This window comes from Hipposideros armiger, unplaced genomic scaffold (genome assembly GCF_001890085.2).
Source record: "Hipposideros armiger isolate ML-2016 unplaced genomic scaffold, ASM189008v1 scaffold_238, whole genome shotgun sequence".
Classification (NCBI taxonomy): Eukaryota; Metazoa; Chordata; class Mammalia; order Chiroptera; family Hipposideridae; genus Hipposideros; species Hipposideros armiger.
In genome coordinates, this window is record NW_017731588.1 from 1,402,388 (window position 1) to 1,423,289 (window position 20,902).

Sequence of the window (20,902 nt, forward strand, 5' to 3'; positions counted from 1 at the left end):
CATACCTGTTCCTTTAACTGCTGAACCTTCATGTCCTGCCTCAGCCGTTCCAGTTGTTGACTGGCATCTGCCAGCTCCTTCTGGGTCTGTAGCAGTGTCTCCAGGAGGGACATTCTCTCCTTCTCTGTTTCGAGCTGCATCTGTGGAGGGGCAGGAGGGCCAGAGCTTGTTGGATCAGAGTTACCATGCTCACCTACTAGGCCACCTGCACATCCCAGCAGCTCTAGGGATCTTCCGGCAAATGGGGTGGGGACTGAGAGCAAAGAAAGGTCTGGACCCACTAACTGAGAACCAGGAAGTGCAAAGATTGTCACTGGTTTGCAAGCCGACAGGATGTGGTAAACGTCAGCCCTCCCCCAGGAAGCACGATATACTGCCAGCCCTGCGGCTAATGGTGCCAATCACCCTGCTCACTAGTAGTAAAGTGGGTAGCTATATTCTCTTCTAGAAGCCACTGCAGCACCGCTCTTGGGAGTGGGAAAGGAAGTGGTAAATGGTAGGGGGACCACAGGTTGGACATGCAGCTCCAATCCTCCCAGCCGCTCACCTGGCGTAGGGCGCTCTCAGCCTTGGCCCGTTCTTCTTCCCTCTGAGTCCGGAGGGCCTCAGTTTCCTCCTGCTGCTCCCTCAGCCTCATTTCCAGCTCCATTTTCTCCCTCTCTAGGTTCTCCAGAGCCGTGCCCAGTTCCTGCTGGTGCTGGGAGCGCTCTTTCTCCTGGTCATACAAAGGAAACACTGTTAGAACCAAATAGGTGAGGAGAGGGGGCAAAAAGAGAGCTGGATTAGAATAACAAGTCCACTGCTCACCAGCTGTGTGACCTTGGTAGTGCTCTAAGCCTGCTTCCTCATCTGTAAAGTGAGGCTAATAATCCCTGACTTACCTATCTCACCAAACTTCATAAGAATCAAATGAGATTTATAAGACATCAGATGATATCACACATGTAAAAGTGCTTTCTAAAGTGCAATCGTCCCTAATAATAATCCACAAGTATCCATCATTTTAAAGCAACCACAGCATGGTTGAGGGTTGTAACAATGAACTGAGGTGGCAGACTCACTCTCTGTTGCCCACTCTCCCCTGCTCAGGGTGGCGGAGTTAGCCTTCCAATAAGTCAGGCCAAGCCTAGCTAGGATGACTCCTGTATTATACATCAGCATCAGGATGGGGCATCCTAGTAGGCTGTACACCAGTGACTGAAGCCGCCCCTGATCTCCTAGACAAATCCAGCACCTTCTATTAGGTTCTCAGGATAGTGGTGAAAGGCTCTGGAGCCAGGCTGCCTGGGTTCCAGTCTTTAGTCCAACACTACTAGTGTAAGCTCAGTTACTTGTATCGCATCTCCATGCCTCAGTTTCCTCGTCTATAAAAATGGGGATAGCAACAGTGTCCTCCTATGATGGCTTTGAGGATTAAGATAGTCATGTAAAGCACTTTGAAAGGTGCATAGCACACAGACAGCATCCAGAATTTAATATCTATCATTATCATCACGAATAAAATAGTACATAGGATGAAAGGAGTGAATGCCGGTAAAATGTTCTGAACGTTCCTTGTGTCCTTCAGGAACAAGGTAAATATAATGATTAACTTGAGGTTTTAAAAATTAAATTTATTGAGATAACATTGGTTAATAACATTATATAAATTTTAGGTGTATAACATTATAATTCGATATCTGAACTCCATTGCATGCTCACACCAAAAGTCTAGTGTCCTTTTGTTACCATTTATTTGACCTAACTTGAGATTTTATTAAGTATGTATTTTAAAATATAAAGGAAACTAAAAGAATAAAAAAAAATAGAGTCCATATCATCCAAAGTAGTAGAGAGAAAAAAAGAGGCGAGAAAAGGTTACAACTTAATTATCCAATTTAACCCTCTAAAACAGCGGTTCTCAACCTGTGGGTTGCGACCCCTTTGGGGATCGAACAACCCTTTCACAGGGGTCGCCTAAGACCATCGGAAAACAAAAAGATATTTACATTACGATTCATAACAGTAGCAAAATTACAGTTATAGAGTAGCAACGAAAATAATTTTATGGTTGGGGGTCACCACAACATGAGGAACTGTATTAAGGGGTGCGGCATTAGGAAGGTTGAGAACCGCTGCTCTAAAAGAAGTTAGGAGGGGCGGCTGGTTAGTTCAGTTGGTTAAAGTGCAGTGCTCATAACACCAAGGTTGCCGGTTCGATCCCCACATGGGCCACTGAGTTGCACCCTCCACAACTAGATTGAAGACAACTATTTGAGTTGGAGCTGATGGGTCCTGGAAAAACACAAACACACTGTTCCCCAATTAAAAAAAAAAAAAAAAGGAAGTTAAGAAAGGTGACCTCTCCTCCCCAAAAGATATAAAAGGGCAGGACAAACAGCGTAAGATGGTGAAAATAATCCAACTACACCTATAATCACAATAAAAGCAAATGGACTGAGTTAAGTAATTAAAAGACAAAGGAAACACAGTTTTGAATTGGGCAAGAATGGGTCCAAGGCAATTCCTCTGCTCCCTTGATATCCTGGGGCCCGTGAAACAATTCCAAATCCTGGTCTCCACTCTTAATTCTCTGTACGTACCAAAACAGCAATCATAATAGCTAACACAAATATGGAACTCACTACATGCCAGGAACTGTTCTTAGTGTTTTTCATATATTATTTACTCATTTAACAGCTAGAAGCTAGATTTTGCACCTTGGTGACCAGGCTAGTCCTGTTCAAATTTCATTCTCATGAGCAGCAATAGCTGGACCAAGAGTCAGCAGGTGGGGCGCTCACTGAAGGGGGGCCAGGTGTGCCTCGCCCACCCCCAGCCACAGCCACCACCTACCCATTTCTCCTGGAGCTGCTTCACCTCCTTCTCATGAGCTGACTTCTGCTGCTGCAGGGCAGTCTGCGCCTCCTGCTCAGCTCGGGCCAGCTGTCCGGCTGCCGTGTCCCGCTCCTGCTCTGACCGGCTCCGTTCAGTGTCCAGTTCCAGCTTCAGGCACCTCACTTCCCCTAACACGCCAGGGACAGGATCTGGTCGCTGAGCCTCTGCCCTCCTCCCTTCACCCCTCTCCCCAGACCTCATGAGCAATTCCCATCGCAGAGGCCCTGGGCCTGGCTGGAGAAGGACGTCTGATAGCTTCCCCCTGCCTTCCTGGCTTTCAACATCCCCATGGAAAGGAGTGTGCCCGTTCCAGTTGGGTTCTCACCTTGGATTACTTCTTTGGCTTGAGTGACAGTTTGAATCTGGACCTCCAGCTGCCCCTTAGTAACCTCTATCAGAGAATTTTGTTGTTGGACCTCAAACAGACTGCTCTCCAGGAGCTCCTTGGCTGACCTGTCAGGTTCAAGAATCAGAAAGAGTTCTTACCTATCAAGCCCGTTACGCTTCCTTAAAAGGAGTTGGGTTCTAAGTACTGGCTACCTGGAGAAGTTAGGGGGGCAATTACAAATCCATCACTCATTTAGAACCCGTATGCTTTGGGCAGGGCACTTAGCTTGGCTACCCTATGCCTTGCAAGGCTCACTCTGCCCTTGGCTGAACTGGGTCCGGGCCCTACCTGAGCCCCAGCAGCTGTTCAGAGAGGTCCTGCCGGTCCCGCTCCACAGCCTGCAGCCGCACCTCTAGAGCTGCCCTCTCCCGCACTAGGGCCTCCTTCTCTTGCACTTCCCGGGCCAGCACTTCTTCCTGTCGCTTTGCCTCCTGATGCAGTTGCTCCAGCTGAGCTGAGGCTGCCTCCTGCTGGTGACGTGCCTGAGGGCAAGAGATTGGTGAGATAGATTCTCCCCAGGGCTGCTGTCACTCACAGGTTAGGGCCACTGGCTCTTCAGAGATTCTGTTTCCAGCTCTGTGAGCCCCGGGCATTGCCCACTCATACCAAAGTGGCATTTATGTATTTCCCTGATCAACCCAGAGAGCCCCCAGCCCAGGAAGCATGCTCTCCTTTGAGCAAGACCCTGTGCTAATGCTGCAAGAGGCCTACCTCTAAGGAGCCTTTAGTCTTAAGAAGTAAGAAAATGATCATTGCCCTATGAAAGGGACTCTGAGAAGGAAGATTACGTACAATGATTAGGGCAATGAGAAGTATGGTGAAGGAGAAAGATGACCTCTGAGCCTGGTCATTGGTTCAGAAAAATTTCCTGAGCCCTGCTATGTGTTAGACACTGTGCTAAAAGCTGGAGGAACAAAAACAAATAAGACATAGCCTTGCCTTCAAGGGGCTTTTGATCTAATGGTGGAGACATGTAAACAGATAACTATACTGTAGTATGAAGGGTGTGGTGGTTGAAATATGCACAAGGTACTATCAGAGCACACAGGAGAGGCATCTAGTTCAAACTGGGGTGGGGGATGTGGAGTAGTGGGGAATCACTGAAGGATCCCTATAGGGATTCTTTTTAAAAATTGGAAGATATAGGCTTGATCACTGCACTGTACACCTGAAGCTGATGTTGTATAATATTGTATGTCAACTATAATTGAATATATATATATATATGTATGTATATATATATATATATATATATATATATATAATATATATATATATATAGTCATGGGACGTGGAGTATAGTGTGGGAGTGGAGTCAAGGGATTTGTAATAGATATGTATGATATTGGGGGGAAATGGGGTGGCGGATTGGGGGAGGGGGGTTGTCACTTCGAGGGGTAAAAAGTATAACTATTGCACTGTGTTGTACAGCTGAAACTAATTTTAAAAAATGTGTATTTCATAATAAAAAATAATTTAATTAAAAAAAAATTGGAAGATATAACCCAAACTAGTAACACTGGTCATTTCTAGGAAGTAAGGCTTTTTCGCTTTCTGAATCATTTCTGTAGCGTTTTACAATAGGCGTATATTCTACAATACCTTAATGTGATGCTATCAGTTCTGTCTTCTCACCTCGCTTAGTTTCTCTTGCAGCTCTTCCTTCTCTTCTTGGACGCCCCTGAGGTCTGCCTGCAGCTCAGCCCCAGTCTCCTCCGCCGTCTGCAGCTGGGCCTCCAGGTGAGTGTTCTTGTCCCACAGGGCTTCTCGGCTCCTCTCTGCCTCTGCCAGACCCACCTGCAAAGCGTTTCTTGCCTGCTCTGCGGCTTCCATTCGGTGACACACAGACTGGTTCTCCTGTTCTAACTACTGGCCAAAAAGGGAAGGGCATCAAAGACAAATGGTGACAGTTTAGAGGGCATGTGCCAAGACAAGTGAGATATGACTCTATTCTCCAAAGATGAACACAGGAGTACTTCTAAGAGAGGGGGACGATGCATTCATTTGGTCTGGTGCCTGTATTCCAGATACTACATGGACTGATGCTTGGGATAGAGGTAAAAAGGCAAAATCCTGTTCTCAAAACATTAAGAAAAAAGAAACACAAGATTTCTGGAGCTCAAGGGAATGGGTAGCAAAGAGACATGCTAATTTGCAACCTACAGAAAAGATTCTTTGGGACTTAGGCGCTTCAGCAGATCCTTTTCTGGTGTTGCTGTTATCTCCTGCAACGGGATTAAAAACCTAGTCTTCCTTCCTGAGGAAATGGGCCTCCTTTCTAGCCCTGGTGATTTTACCCTAAAGCCCAAAGGTGGTTCTGCTGTAGGTGTGGGAGCGGACTTTTCATGGCTAAACCCAGTCCTTATAATTTGCTCTCCTCTGCACTATAAATATTCCTTCTGCTCGTTTCAGGACTACATTTGGGAGCTGATCTGTTTTGGGCTAATCCATTTAAGGACTCTTCCTTGTCATGGTCATCAGCTTCTTCTGTCATCGGCTTACCCTCAGTCAGGGCCCAGCCCCACCCTGCGGATCAGAGAAATCTTTGCTTACCTGGAGAAGCTGCTGGTTCAGTCCAACTTTATCTAAGGCCAAAGCCTCATTTAAGGCACTGAGCTTGGCAGCTGCAGCCCGAAGATCAGCTACCTCAGCCTTCAGGCTGTGCTCAGAACTCGACAGCTCCGCAATGGACTGTTCTGCCTAAAAACAAAGAGAGTTAAAGAGGGTTTCCTATTTCCGGTTTTCCTACAATAGCTCACAGCTCACATCCCAGCACCTGCTGCTTTCCTCGCTCAGTTAACACTCCATTCCTTCCCTTATATTCTGAAGAAGCTTCCCTTCATTCATTCATTCATTCATTTCTTCATTCACTGAGGAGTCTATGAAAGGAGCTCACAGTATAGAGCAGCGGTTCTCAACCTGTGGGTCGCGACCCCTTTGGGGGTCGAACGACCCTTTCACAGGGGTCTCCGGGTACTCGTATGTGGGCATATCTGCATGTGGGCCTGGAGACGGATAGAGGAGCGGTGTCTCGGTTCCTAAGACCATCGAAAGTATGTGTTTTCCGATGGTCTTGGGCGACCCCTGTGAAAGGTTGAGAACCGCTGGTATAGAGGCACAGACATCAGGATGTGTAAATAACTCCAGCTGGCATGACAGCATAGACAACGTAAACACAAAGTGCTCTGGGATCTCAAAGCTTTCAGTTTGGGAGAATTGAAATTGCTGGGTAGGAGAGCTGACAGTTAAGTTGGGGACTCCTTAGAGGTGAGGAACAGTATGTGGTTAAAGGGGGGAGGAAAGAAGCAGTCCAGGCAAAGGGAAGAGTACATGCAAAGATGTGGAGTCATGGAGGAACACAGTGCAACAGATCGCAATTGATGCTGTGTGGCAGGAGTAAAGGACTATGGGAGTCAGCACAAGGATCTGGAGTGAAGGCAGGCTAGAAACAGTTTGGGGCAGATGGCAAAGAGCTTTAAATGCGGCAACAAGGAGCTGGGAAGCCACTATATGGTTTTAGGGAAGTCACTGACATAACTGGATTTGTACTATAGGAAACCACTCTAATTCCAATATAAACAGTATGTTGGGAGGGAAAGGACCCCACAGCAGAGACTAGTAATTGAGGCAAGAAATATAAATGGTCATGGATTGCAGGGTGAAGAATGAGGCAGGCTGTATGGCCTTTTCCTAGAAACACAACTTTTTAAGCAGCCCACCCCACCCAGCATGTGACAAGGGGACCTACACACCCTAGCCAGCGCTGCGGTCACTTCTGTTTGCTCTTGCCTCAGCAACTCCCCTTCCAGGCGACTTGATTCCAGGGTTTCCCGAAGGGTGATCAGTTCACTGAGGGATTCTGACTGTTTGGCTTCCAGGCCCGCCAGCGTCTCCTGACTAAGATGGGAAGGAGAGGGGGCTAGAGGGAATCTTAGGGAGTGACCACACCCCAAAATGTAACAGTATAATTACCTTTGCTATGCAAAAGAATGAAGAAGGTCTCTAAAAACTGTTATGATCTCCAAAACATAGAAAGTGAAAAAAAGCAAGGTGCAGAACGGTATATGTAGTGTATTACCTTTTATGCAAGAAATTGGGGGAAATAAGAATTATGCACATATTTGCATAAAGCAGCACTGGAAAGATAAATAAGAACTTAATTTCAATGATTACCTATAGAAGGACGGGAAATGGGGTAAATGAAGCAGAGGGGAGTAAGACTTCTCTGTGTATATCTTTTTAAATAGTTTTGACTTTTGAATCTAAATATTGATGCAAGTATTATCGAGTCAAACAAACTAAATTTAAAAGTAGATAATTATTTTTGTGGATCATCTGTTCTTCTCCTTGGTACAGGAGAAACCATTCTTTGTACAAGTCACGATCCTTACAGCAGTCCTTCAAGATTCCATTATTCATGCCTGCTTGGTGGAAGGAGCTAGGGCACAGGGGAGGAGGGGTTATACCAAAGATGAAGAGATACAGTCTCTGCCACCAGTTACTCAAATCTTACCATACGCCAGGCTCTATGCTGGCATTTTTGCAAAACACTGCTCTGATCTTGCCAATGACCCTTTAAGGTAAATATTATCACCCCCATCTTACAAATAAAGTAATCTGTTCAAGTGACAGAGCCATAATTTAAGCCAAGCTTTGGCCCAGCTGTAAAGTCCTTGATTTTTCTATGACCTTATTATATAGGGCAGGGGGCAGCAAACTTTTGAGACAGAAGAGCCACCAGGGGTCGGCAAACTGCGGCTCGCGAGCTACATGCGGCTCTTTGGGTACGTACATGTGGCTCTGAAGAAAATAAAACTATCATAGTTTCATTTATAATATTACTTTAAATTTTCCTTATTTGTAAAAATATACTTATGGCTCTCGAATAATTTTTAAATTGTTGTGAGGGACAGGGTTGGCTCTTCCAGGGGTCCATAAACTTTTGAGACGGAATGTACCCAAAGAGCCACATGTGGCTTGCGAGCCGCAGTTTGCCAACCCGATATAGGAAATTTACAGGTTAGCTTGTCCCTTTGCTCTGGGACTCCATTTCTTTTTTTTTTTTCTTTTCTTTTTTTGTTTTAATTGGGGAATTGGGGGAAGGGGAACAGACAAGTTGCTGTCGTTTTGCTCTTCAGTCTAGTTGTGGAGGACGTTGCTTCACTGGCCCAAGCTGGCACCATTATTGCGCTCTTCCCGGGCGAGGCCGATCAGTCGCCGGCTTCTGGACGGCCGCTCATGGCGGCTGCTGGCCGCTCACGCTGGCTGCTGGCCACACACGGTAGCCCATGGTAACCCACTGCCGCAGGGGCTGCAGCCTTGGGACTCCATTTCTTGACCAGCTCATTTCCCATTGCTTCCCAGGATAAGACCTACCCTTCAGCCAGCCCAGCCTACTCTGAACAGACCATGAACTTCCCTGTGTTCTTTTCTTTGCTGATCTGTTCCTTTAGCCTCTCTCCCACTCTCTACCAATCAAAATAAGTCAAGGCCCAGACCAAAGGCCACCCTCTCCTCCATGAAGCTTTCAGTGATTAACTGTTACTCGTATGCTCCCGAAGAAGCTAGCATGAAGCTCTCTTTAGCTCATCCTTCATCTAGCCTCATGCCAGTTATTAATAGTTCTTTACTTGTCTGCCTGTCTTCCTCATTAGACTGCAAACTGCTTGAGATGAGGACCTGTGCCTCATCCCTTATGGGCGCTCATCAAAGCCTGGATGCACTTTCTGTATCCCTTTCTGCAAAGGAAGGAGCTGTAAGCTAATCTGAACTCAGTGTATGCCAGGCTTCCATTTACTCCACGTTTTGAGGGGAGAGTGGGTGGCAGAGGGTGTGGAATTAAAGGAAAGGGCAAGCCCCAGTGCAGAGGGGACAGGTGACACTTACAGGCGCTCCCGTTCGCGGACAGCCAGTTGTAGCTCCTCCTGCTGCTCCTCCTTCTCGCCCTGAGCGGAGTCGCCCTGCAGCTGCAGCTCCATGTTTGTCCTCCGCAATCGCCACGCCTCCTGTTCCAGCACCTCCAGCTGCTGCTGCAGCTCTTCCCTGATCTTCTGCAGCAGCTCTCGCTCCCTGGAAGAAGGAGACCAGAGGTGACCAGAGACCTATAGTCCTCCCTGGAAGCAGACATCGCAGGGTCACAGCGGAGTGGTGCCTGTTTTCTCTAGACATTTCATCTTCCCTTTTGAGCAGCAAACTTTTTTTTAAAGATTTTATTGGGGAATTGTGGAAGGGGACATTGTGTTTTTCCAGGGCCCATCAGCTCCAAGTCAAGTTGTTTTCCTTCAATCTTAGTTGTGGCGGGCACACTTCAGCTCCAAGTCCAGTTGCTGCTTTCAATCAAGTTGTATGTGTATGGGGGGATGGGGGGATGGGGGTGGGGGGCGCAGCCCACCATTCCATGTGGGAATCGAACAGGCAACCTTGTTGTTAAGAGCGTGTGCTCTCACCAGCTGAGCCATCCTGCCACCTGTTGGCAGCTCAGCTCAGGTGCAGCTCACTGGCCCATGTGGGAATCGAACTGGTGACCCTGTTGCTTAGAGCTTGCACTCTTAACCAACTGAGCCACCCAGCCGGCCCTAAGGAAACTATTTTTTATCATCACAAAAACCCAAAATGGAATGAGCAGGAACAAGTGGAGCACAAAGCAAGGCAGCCGTGAGCAGCCCTGGGTCTCAGGGAGAGCAGGGTCAGCACGATGGGAGTGGATGAATGGCTGGAGGGGACTGAGCCCCGCCAGGGAGGACGCGTGGGATGAACAGTGCCCCCTGCTCACTTGCTGAGGGAGTCCACTTCTCCCTGGAGGTCCACAGTCTTCCCTGCCAGGGTATCCCGCTCCCCAGAGAGCTTCTGTAATCGCTGCCTCAAGGCCTCACCCTCTTCCTCCCACTGATGATGCTGCTGCTGCAAGAAGCTCACAGCTTCCTGACAGCCTGAAAGCTGCTGCTTTAGGTCCTGTGGAGGGAGAGTAACAGAGGTGAGATGGTGAGCAAGAGGGCAGAGCAAGGGAGGAATGTCCGAAGCCTGAAAGTAGGGCTGGGCAAGGGGGTTGGGGGCTACTGCAATGAGGGTAAGCTAAGAAGAGATGTGACCAGTCAAGAAGACAGGCTCAGGGATTACTACTACTGGGCTTCTGTGGCGCCTAGAGTCTCAGGGTTCATCATCTTCAAATGTACAGTGTACCTGTGTGTTGGGGGGTGGGGGGTGGTAAAGGAACACTTACCCTTGCTCTCCCAGGACTCCCACTGCCAATCTTTGCAGAGTACTATGCCAAGTAAAGCATGCCAGTGGCATGGAAAATGTGCCTGTTACCCACAAGGACAGTTGGGCAGACAGAGAGATTCTAATGGGTACTTGGGGGTATTAACAAAATACCCCATGACTGGTCAACATAGTGAAAGGAGCAGTCCAGGCTAGGAGGGTCCCTGGGGAACACATCACTTTAGACACCCACTCCTGTGGGTGAGGAGGAACGCTGGGGTTCTCACCTGCACAGCCTGGCGTCTCCGAGTCAGCACTGAACACACCAGAGTAAGAGCTGTGTCTGGGTCCTGGGAATTAAAGTGGGAGGAGAGATCCAACGTGCTCTCCAAGGTGCTCTCATGACCAGAGCCTTGGGCCATGTTGTCCCCTTCTTCTGCCATGACCTGAAACATAACACAGCAGGGTCACCATCCTAGTGACCAAGGCCTAGAGTCCACACAGGGGACTAACAGTACAGCCTAGACAAACCCGATGCTTTCCTTCTCAGGTCCTCTCCCTGGGGAGTGGGAGGAGGATGTCTAAGAGCAAAAACAGGTCGGTTCCTTCAACTCTTTGCCTTTGTTCACCCAGACCTAGGACTAACAAAAAGCCTGGAGCACTCTCTGAGGTAGCAATAAATGAAGAAATGAAGGATGAAGAGGATCTTGAGGTAATAGACACCAGACCCCAGGCATGGCCTGAGAACTGCAGCTGGTTATAAGAAAAGAGGGCCTGTTCCAGTGTGCTAGACAGTGCTAGCACAAGCATGCTTAGCTATCCCTTAGGTTCCAGGCTTCAAATACGCTTAGAGCAATCATCCCCACAAGACCCTAAGCCCAAACGCCTCAGAGAGTGGAAATCCAGGCATGACTGAGAGGACCTGGAGGCCTGGGGAGGAGCGAGGCATAGCCTGGTTACCATAAACAGGAGGCTTACCAGGACCTGGGTTATATCCTTGATCACCTGCTGTAAAGACAGCTTCTCCTCTTGGGCATTCCGACTAAGAGATGCCTCATGTTCCATTAATTCTGCATGATTTGTCTCCTGAACAGGGAATAAAATAGAGCCTAAGAGCCAAACCCTCAGAAAAGTGTTTATCATTCCAGGCCCCAAATCAACCAGAGTCTCATTCTGTCTATTCCGTCATCCCCACTTTTCCCCTGGCCACATGTGAATACCAACGTTGTCCCAGGATGCTGAAGACAATGTGATGTGGTGATTAAGAGCTCAGATTAAGTGATTAAGAGCTCCAAATTAGACTGTCTAGATTACAGTTCCTGCTCTATCACTAACCAGCTTGGTATCCTTAGACAACTATTTCTTTGAGCTTCCTGCTCTTTAAAATAGGAATAATTAACAGCAATTACTTCACAGGCTTGCTTTGAGGCTTAAATGGAAAAAAAAGATGCATGTAAATTACTCAACATAGTGCCTGGCACAAAGCAAATGCTCCATAAATAAATGTGAGCTATCACTGGATGGAAGATGGCTGTGGTCTCTAAACAGCAAACTGATGCTTGGGACCCAAGGTTAAACCAGAGAAACCTCAAGCCCCAAAGCTAGCAAGAAAATTGAAGACTCAAGGTTTCCTTTCTTCCTTCCTATCATATTGTTAGTGAAGGCCTGAAGACACAGACCGGCAGCTATGTTTTGTTGAACCAACATTTACAAATTGGGAGATTTTATGACTTGAGATCTGAACTTCTGGCTTCTCTCAAAAAGTTAACAAGTGGGCCTCCCCAGCCCCCATTCCTACATGGTAATAATTTATTGAAGTTGAGCAGTAGATGCCTCCTCCAATGAGACATATATTCTTCAAGTTCCTGAAGTCCCTACTGCTCCTTGTTGTTTCCTTAATATTGAGATGAAGTGTCCTCTCAGTACTGAAAACTAAACGTGCCAGCACTGGAAAACAAGAATTCTTACTACTGACCCACTCCACTCATTTACATTATCTGGGCCCTGTGGACATTGCATTTGCAAATTCCTGACCAAAAAACCCCAAAAAGGCACAAACAAGTCTGGCTCCCAGCTGATCCCAGTTTGGATGAGAAGACATGTGGATAGGGGTTCAAGATCTGCCTAAAATCAGAGATCTGAAAATTCACAGAGATGAAAGGCAACATGGAACGAAGTCCAACCTTAGAGAATCCCTTTGGTAACAGCCTTGGCATATGTTAAGCCAGTGACACAAACCTCACTCCTTCCCAAGATAGACTGACTGTTCAACTACTGAACAGCTCTGCTGTTAGCTGAACTCTACCACTCTGTGACTTCTTCTAGTCATTGACACTGCTTGTGCCACCTGGAAAACATTAAACAAGTCAGCTCTTTTCCCCAATGTCAGTCCTTCAGACAGTAAAGGCAGCCATCATGGCTTCCGCAAGCCCTTTCTTCTCCAGGCTAACCGTTGCCATACTCTTAGTTATTTATTCCCCTTCTGACTAGGATTTGAATCTCTCCACACATCCCTGCCTAGTTTGCCAGTGTGCCTCTTAATGTGTGTCCCACTTTCTCTGATAAGGACACACTGCATGCATATACTATTGTAGTTTCCCCAGGAATACAGCAGGGATAATAGACAGTTATATTTATTGAATTAATGAATGAATGAGTTAATTAATTTTCAGGTTCAGCCAAAATTTTTTTTTTACCTTTAGGGGATTTCATCGAGGAACGTTTAAACTGGTACCCTGCACCATCTGTCCATAAAGAACAAGGTATCTAAGGCCCGCTCCCCGTTTCTTTCAGAACAAAGGATCACGTACCAGGATCTCCATTGTCTCTCTCAGCGCCTTTACCACCTTTTCATAATCTTCATTTTGCTTCTGAGACTGGGTCAGGAGAGCAGAGAGCTCAGTCACCCTAAAGAGAAGAGCACAGCAGTCACCTGGGCAGCCCACTGATGTGGACGTGTAGCACTCCCCAGCCCAAACACAGACACACCCACTGCAGCCTTCCCCGAGTCCCGGGTGCCACCAGCCCCTGCACTCCCTGAATGCCATAAGGCGCTAGTCTTGAACTGAGGGGAAGCCAAAGCCACTCAAACACATGCAGGGATTTACCACATCTCAAGTCTGGAACACGTGTTTGGGGGTCTGAGTGCTGAAGGTAAGCCCTGGTGCAGGCCCTTCCAGGCCCTGCTTGATCTTGAACTCAAGCACCCTGAAGTCAATAAGAACATCAGAATTGCCATATGGGATAGTCCCAAGGTCCCTCCAGCCCACGGTTCTCACTCTGATAGGGAAAAAGGAGGGGCAACTTGGGGGGATTATGGTCCACCTCCCTGATATTAATCTGAAAGTTCAGGAAAACCACCATTAATCTTTACCACTGAACACTAGATCCTGGTGCTCAGTACCTGGCATTATGTGGATAGCGAAATAAATATTTCTTGAATGAAGATCATCCAGAATTCTACATTTTTTTCCAAAGTCCTAATAATTTATTCTGTACCATCTCTAAGAGCCTTAACTCACTGCATGGTCATTCGTTTAATTATTGTATCATTCAATCTACATTTATTGAGTGTCTACTATAAGGCAGATGAAGTGAAAAGCACTAGAGACATAAAACTTACTAAGACGAGGTCGCTGTCCTTGTGCTTCCCAGTGCCTTCACAACCAAACACAAACTAGACTGCAATTTATGTATACCACCAATAGGTGGTAATACAACTCTAGCCATGAGGTAAAACTGAACTTGGCCCAGAGATTCAAATGGGCCTCGTTGCTTATGTCCCTGCCCTTCTCATGGTCAATTAAAAAAAACAAAACTATTTTATTTTAATCCAAAAAATAAAAAAGCCTAACAAAAAAATGCCTAAATAATCAATGAGATACAATGAGATCAATGCTGTAACAAGCAGCTCAAAAGATCACATCTGGAGAAAACAAAAAAAGCAAAAAAAAACAAAAAACAAAAAATAAAAGAAGAAAAAAAAAAAGAAGACCACATCCGGGCATAATAATTTAATAGGCTTTTGAGGTGAGAGAAGGCTTCACAGAAGAGATAACAGTTGACCTATGTCTTAAAGGACAAGGCAGAGAGAGAAGAGGAGGGGGCATTCCAGGCTGAGGTCAGCATGTACAAAGGCAGCAAAGCATGGAAGAGGTTGGCTGTTCTGGAAATGGCAAGTAGTTTGGTATCGATAGAGGACAGAATCACTGCTAGCTCTATAAGTCAACAGGAGAGAAAGTCTGAGGGCAGAGGGCAGTGACATGGCCCCAACCGTGGCATTGGGTTTCAAACTAGACTCCCTGTGGCATATCTCCTCACCTCTCAGGGGAGGAATGCTCTTCACATCCCCTCCTGCCCCCGGCCTATCTCTAACACCCTACAGGAGTCAACCTTCCCTCAGTGACCCCTTCCTAGGACCCCAGCCCCTCTCACCGATCCTGAAGCTCGGCCTTCTCCAGGTCCCCTTGACTCTTCAGCTGTATTAACTCCTGGCTCCTTTCGTAGGCGTCCTTCTCCAGCTCCTGGGTCTTGGCTAGTAGCAATAGCAGCTGGGTTGGCTCGCTCCCATCTAGTTTCCCAGATCCGTCAGATTCCCGAGACTGTGATCCCACAGTCAAGCGCAGACAACAGGTCAACAGGGACCCTGAAAGCTTCACATGCTCAGCCTTGAGCTCTGTCAGGTCTCTGAATACAAGCAAGGAAAGAACAGACTCCAATAGGGACCAGGGAAGGGGAGCATGGAGACCAGGCCCAGCAAAGCCCGAGGAGCAGGTCTGGGAGAAATCATCTGAATCCAAAACGCCATCTCCCACCAGCTCTTCCCCCCACCTACCCCCGCCATCTGATCCCCTTCGACAGCAGCCCACTGTCACAAGTACAGAATCAGTGGAGGCAGGTCCTCCCTCCTTAATGCCACACTAACCTGTCAGTGGCTGACTTCATTTCCAGGAAGTGGCGTCGGAAGGTCACCACCTCCCGCCATAGATTGAGAAGGCGGCCATGCTCCCCTTTCAGGTAGCCCTTGAAGAACTGTGTGTTCAGAAACCCAGGTCACACCAAAGGGCAGAGGACTACCTATTACCAACACAGGAGTCTTGGATTCCTCCTGACTACTGAGAGGGAGGCAAGGAGGGACTTATAGAAGATAGCTTATGAGTGGGTATCTGTACTCAGGTTATGCTGAAGAGTTTAATCAAGTTAGCAGTGGGATTCAAGAGGTCAAAGGGCCTGGGGTATATGGCCTGGGGTATATGGCCTTTCTTCTGGGATAGATTAGAAAAGGATAAACAGTAGCTACTGAACAAATGGGAGCTGTTACCATTCTTACCAAACTTATAATGAGGATTAAATGACATACCATACATAAATCACCTAGCGTAATACCTAGCACAGAGCAAAGGCTCAGAAAACACTAGTTTCCTTTGGCTGGAATCTGAAAATTCCCCAGGGTCCATATCTGGTCTTTCTGTCCCATTCAATTTCAACAGCTACTTCCTTAGCATCTAAATATGCACACCTCCAAACAAGAGGAGTCAGTAGGCGTTCAGATCAATCTAAAATCTAAGCTAGTCACTTAGAAGGAACAGAGTTGCTTTGAGTGTCATGCCATCGGCCAGCAAAACCTTGACTAGGCAGGTAAGGGCAGAACTAAGCTGAAGGCCCAAACAGGGCAAAGCTGCCAGCGTGAGTAGTAAGGATGGCCAGGCACTTTAAGGACAACGTCCAGGTTCCGTCCAAGTCCTGAAGGAAACCCCTTCCAGCACTGACCAGGGTAGTGCCCAGAATGCAAGCCCTCCTCTCACAGTTCCAGCCCCGTGTCCCTCCTACCTCCTGCTCCATCCGCCACTGGCTCTCCTTCCTCATTAGCTCATCCCGGGACCGGCTCCAATCTACTGTCAATTTTTCCACGTCTTCCCGAAGTGCTTTATTTACCATGTCAGCTTTTTCCATGTGCAGCTGAAGCTGGGTGTTCACCTCTGCTAGACTCTCACACCTGCACTGGGGAGGGGTAGGAGCAAGTACAAAATAAAGGTCTGGTCCAATCTTTGGACCTCTTGGAGTAAGATGACAACCACTGCAATTTTCCATTGCCAGGAATTGGAGGGCTGAGGCTGAAGTCCACGGTTCTAATCCATGGTAGTAGCTCTCAGGACAGAGGTCTCCCATCAGCCTTCTCCACCCACTGGCCAAGCACCCAGGCCAGAGAGTTTGGGGTCCATCACCTCTGTTGCTCCTCCTCCAATCGGATTAGCAGCTGTTCCAGGTTTGGCTCCTCCACACTTTCCCACCTCTGAGGGATCGGTCCCTTAGCCAGACAGAGACAAGCCTTATTTACCTCCAAGGGGCACATTACTCAGATTGATTCCCCGATGCCCCTTCTACAGCAGCCGCTTTCTTTTTATTCTTTCTCCCCTTTGATAACAATATGCCTCTTTTCTCAGTCACTGCATCCTGACAATAAATCCACTGCATTCCTCTTACCACAGGTGAACCTGTGGCTTTTCCTGAAAGATGGCACTTAGTAGTGAAAAGAACTTTCAACCTAAGAAGCATAAGATATAGCTTTCACTGATGGCCTTGACTTCTACTACACTACGTTTGAGACCTTGGGAAGTTACTTCACTTTTCTGCACCACAAAATCTTCAGCTACAAAATGAAGGCAATTCCATCCCCCTCAGAAAAGTTACTTTGCAGATTAAGTGACATAAGTATGTGACAATGCCTTATGGTGCCTGGCCTGCATAGAATAGTACTCATAGAAGGGTTCTTTCCTTCTTTTGAGAGAACTTTCCTGAGGGGAATGTGAGATGGAGCTGAGAGGGAGCTGGAACAAAGCAAACGGGTCTTTCAAAGCCAGTTCTGCCCAGCCAACAGCACAAATAAATCCCTCTGCTGCGAACATGTTTTGCAGGCCTGCAAAGGCACACATCTCTCTAAGACAGATCAACACTGACACCTTCTGGATGAAAAATGCATTTCTTCCCTCTGATTCCACACCTCTTCCAATCTAAGTCTCCTAAAGCTGCATTTTGTCCTTGAAGAACCAAGGGCTGGCGTCTGACAGGCCAGGAACAGCTAGGTCCAATGAAGAAGGTATATGTGATAAAGCTCTCAGCGGCTGAAGAAAGAGGGGTATCTACCCAACACCGCCTTATCACACCCAACCTCTCTTAGTCAGCAAATGAAGTCTAATAAGTATATTCACTGAGGGCTCAGAGGGAGCACAAAACAGCCTCACTCACCCCAGTGGCTTCCAGTTGCTTCTCCAGCTCTTGGCACCAGCTCCGGTACTGCAACACCTGAAGCAAATAGAGCAGGACGTGAACAATGGGCATTAGTGGTACAAACTGCCCAATCCAAAGTCCCTCGAGAACTTCGGGCAAACCTGCTGTGAACGGGGGACTGGGTGATGGTAGTGAGGTAAGGCCATTTGCAGTTTCTACATGGGCATCTAAATAATACTTTCTCTATGCCTTATGTATCAGAGAGACAAGATCATAGGCTTTGGAACCAGAAAACCTAGGGTCAGAAGAGCAAACCTAGACAACTAATTTAACCCTCACGAATGCCTACTTTAAAAGGGAGATAATATATATCTCCAGGAGTAGGTGTGAGCATCAAAGGAGAGGCTGTTTGGGACATTCCCACCACATGGTTCTGCCTCCGGCAACCCTTATCCCACCTTGGCACCCAGCTCTAGGAGGTGTTCTCCTCTCTTCCCCTCACTCAAAGGGCAGCTGCCTCACCTTGGCCTGCAGCTTCCTCACAAGGGCTGCTTGCTTCTGCTGGGCCTCCTGGGAGCTCTTCAGCTTTCTCCAGGAGGCTGCCTGGTTCTCTGCCATCTGCTGCTGTAGCGCGAGCACTTGCTCCTCCAGCACCAGCTGCAGTGACTGGGGCTTCATGCTGTTCAACCCAGGGCCTCCTGTCTCCATGGGGGCACCAGACAATAAGCCCAAAAGCCACTATGCAGCCAGAGGCTGTTCACTCCCAGCAGGGTCTCTGGTCATTGTTGTGCCACTTAAACCTCCTCTTGAGCTGAGGACCGAAGCACACAGTGGAGTTAAAAGGACTGTCTACATGATTCGAAGTTACTCAGCAAATACTCATTAAGTCTGACAAAGCTGGGCTGGACAAAGTAAATGGGTTCCTTTACGACAGGACCGCTCAGAGCCTTTAACTTACTAAGATGGACCCTAATCGCTAAGAGGGGCCATGATGAGCATCATTTCCTGAATTTATTTGACCGTGAAACAAGTTCACAGGACTAGTGTTTCCTGGCATGCCTTTTGGAACTCTGCACCAGAACAAGAGCTCCTGGTTTACCATTGCCTGGCACGGTGCCTGATAAACACTTGTCGAACGAATCACTGAAGGTACTTAGTCTAACAGCGCAGATAGACATGATTACAATACACTAAGTCCTCGCTTAACGTCATTGATAGGTTCTACAACTTTAAGTGAAATGCTGTATATCAAAACCAATTTACCATAGGCTAACTGATATAAACAAGAGTTAAGTTCCTATGGCATCTCATCATCATAATGAAACAACGTTGAACGATGTTATTTGAGGACCTGCAGTGCAATGTAGTATGTTCACTAATAATAATAGAGACATTGCAGGATAGTATGGAAAAACAAAGGAAAGGCATTTAACCCAAGGGAGGGCGGGGGTGGATGGGCTGTGAACTGTATGAATTATTATCATCAAACTTAATACTTGCTAAGTGCTCCTATGAGTCAGTCACTTTGTAGGTTCTTTACAAGTACTAGGTCATTTGTCATCACCAGTACCTTGAAACCTTCCAGTGCCTTCCTATCACATTTCTGTGTAGGTACGATGATAACTCTATATATGGATGAGGAAACTGAGGCTTAGAAAAATTAAGCAATTTGTCCTAGTTCATACAGGTGGCATTTGATTAATTAGGGATTTGAACACGAATTTGTTTGACTCTGACAAAGAAATGGAGTAGCAGGCATTTCAGGCAGGGGATCCAAAAGGGAGAAGGAAGAAGGAACCAGCTTCAGCAGGATGGCAAACCCTCCTCACCCACCAGGAGCTGGGCAAGAGCTAATTCATTTCAGTCACTAGTAGGTTATCAACAATGAATGCATAATGAAGAAATGCATGTGGGCCTCACTCCTGGCAGCTCTAAACTCTTGGCCAGATGTCACAAATGTGGACTGCTGGCTCTTTTCAACCATCGTGTGGCTCATACAATAATTTTTAAGAATTCAAGTTAGGTGCCAACATTTACCATTGGGAAAATGCATATAAAAATTCATATGTCTGGAAAATCAGAATAGCCTGTGACCCCTGACCCACACTCCCACAAGGCAACAACCACCTGCGGTTGAACAGTCCCTGTCCCCTTTAGATAGAGCAAATGCTGTCCAGTTCACCAGTCTTCACCCTCATCCCTGCCTATTCGCTCCCTCACATGGACAGCAGATTTCAATTGTCATTTATCTTTGCACTGTGCTGTTGTTTTTCTTACAACAGAGTTACAGAGGAAAACTCAGTTTACTAATTTCCATTACCTCCTGGGAAATGGAAGATAACCGAGTTTGCAGAGATTGTACAAGATAGTAAGGGAAGTGTATCAAGCAGGAAGAATTGAGCTGCACCAATAAAGGCTTAGTGGCATCAATCTCCCAGGCTGCCTCTTCTTAGCCTGTAACCAGGTTAATACAGCCTTTCCCTGTGCTCCAAACATCTTCCTTTTCTGCCCTTCCTTTCCACCATGGTGTCAAGCAACTCACCATGGCTCTGCGAAACACTGGCTCAATCTCTCTCTGCTAGTTGTAAGTACAAATCTCCTGGGAAACAGCTTTCATTGCCAACACCGCCACCAAGAGTGCTTTCAAAAGACCTGAGGGCCTTTTCTTTTCTAATACTGTGAGGGTTGAGCTAGGCTTTGGCACACAGTGGGAGGCTCAGAGGCCCCAAAGATCCCCTCACCCTTCCTTTGAATCCCTACCTCCCAAATATTAGGTTTAACCATAAGAAATCACCAATATTTGTCCTTTTTTTACCTATAAAAATGATGATTTCATGTAATTCAACCTAATACTTCTGTTAGCAGCTCTGCCACAGTTCCCAGAATTCTCATATTAAATCCTCTTTTAGCATAAGGATGCTGTTAACATGTAAACATTATTTGAGAAGGTGATAATCATACTTCAGCAAAGCAAAGGAATTATATTAGAATTATAGGATTGTTTTATTTTAGCAGATAATCTAAAATTTTCAGTTATTTAAAAATGTACTTCAATCCTCTCATTTTACAGATAAGGAAACTGAGGCCTACAGAGATGAAGTTACTTCATTTTGTTCACATTCTATTTATATGCCCAATTTACCTCAAACAATGATTTGAAATTACAGCAAATGTACCATACAAATGTAAGTGGGAGACTGGGTACAGGGTATA

General features: G+C 46.8%; 1 protein-coding gene across 7 annotated transcripts in view; it reads right to left on the reverse strand.

The window, feature by feature from the left end:
- CEP250 (centrosomal protein 250) overlaps positions 1 to 20,902 on the reverse strand; it is a 45,559-nt gene that overhangs the window by 19,897 nt on the left and 4,760 nt on the right. For 2 of the 7 annotated variants that reach the window (XM_019655297.1, XM_019655296.1), the window contains exons 2-20: positions 18,212 to 18,500; positions 17,708 to 17,764; positions 16,687 to 16,769; positions 16,292 to 16,457; positions 15,387 to 15,493; positions 14,897 to 15,148; positions 13,273 to 13,369; positions 11,441 to 11,548; positions 10,750 to 10,908; positions 10,038 to 10,216; positions 9,152 to 9,334; positions 7,018 to 7,162; positions 5,819 to 5,965; positions 4,901 to 5,131; positions 3,554 to 3,747; positions 3,203 to 3,330; positions 2,836 to 3,005; positions 548 to 715; positions 6 to 140 (exon numbers count right to left, since the gene is read on the reverse strand). In XM_019655297.1, coding sequence (XP_019510842.1) covers positions 6 to 140; positions 548 to 715; positions 2,836 to 3,005; positions 3,203 to 3,330; positions 3,554 to 3,747; positions 4,901 to 5,131; positions 5,819 to 5,965; positions 7,018 to 7,162; positions 9,152 to 9,334; positions 10,038 to 10,216; positions 10,750 to 10,908; positions 11,441 to 11,548; positions 13,273 to 13,369; positions 14,897 to 15,148; positions 15,387 to 15,493; positions 16,292 to 16,457; positions 16,687 to 16,769; positions 17,708 to 17,764; positions 18,212 to 18,397 — 2,895 coding nt within the window. In that variant the 5' untranslated portion in view covers positions 18,398 to 18,500. Of the gene's footprint in view, positions 1 to 5; positions 141 to 547; positions 716 to 2,835; positions 3,006 to 3,202; positions 3,331 to 3,553; positions 3,748 to 4,900; positions 5,132 to 5,818; positions 5,966 to 7,017; positions 7,163 to 9,151; positions 9,335 to 10,037; positions 10,217 to 10,749; positions 10,909 to 11,440; positions 11,549 to 13,272; positions 13,370 to 13,569; positions 13,649 to 14,896; positions 15,149 to 15,386; positions 15,494 to 16,291; positions 16,463 to 16,686; positions 16,770 to 17,707; positions 17,765 to 18,211; positions 18,501 to 20,902 lie in introns of those variants that run through there. The other 5 variants (XM_019655298.1, XM_019655299.1, XM_019655302.1 and 2 more) reach the window with 5 other exon arrangements.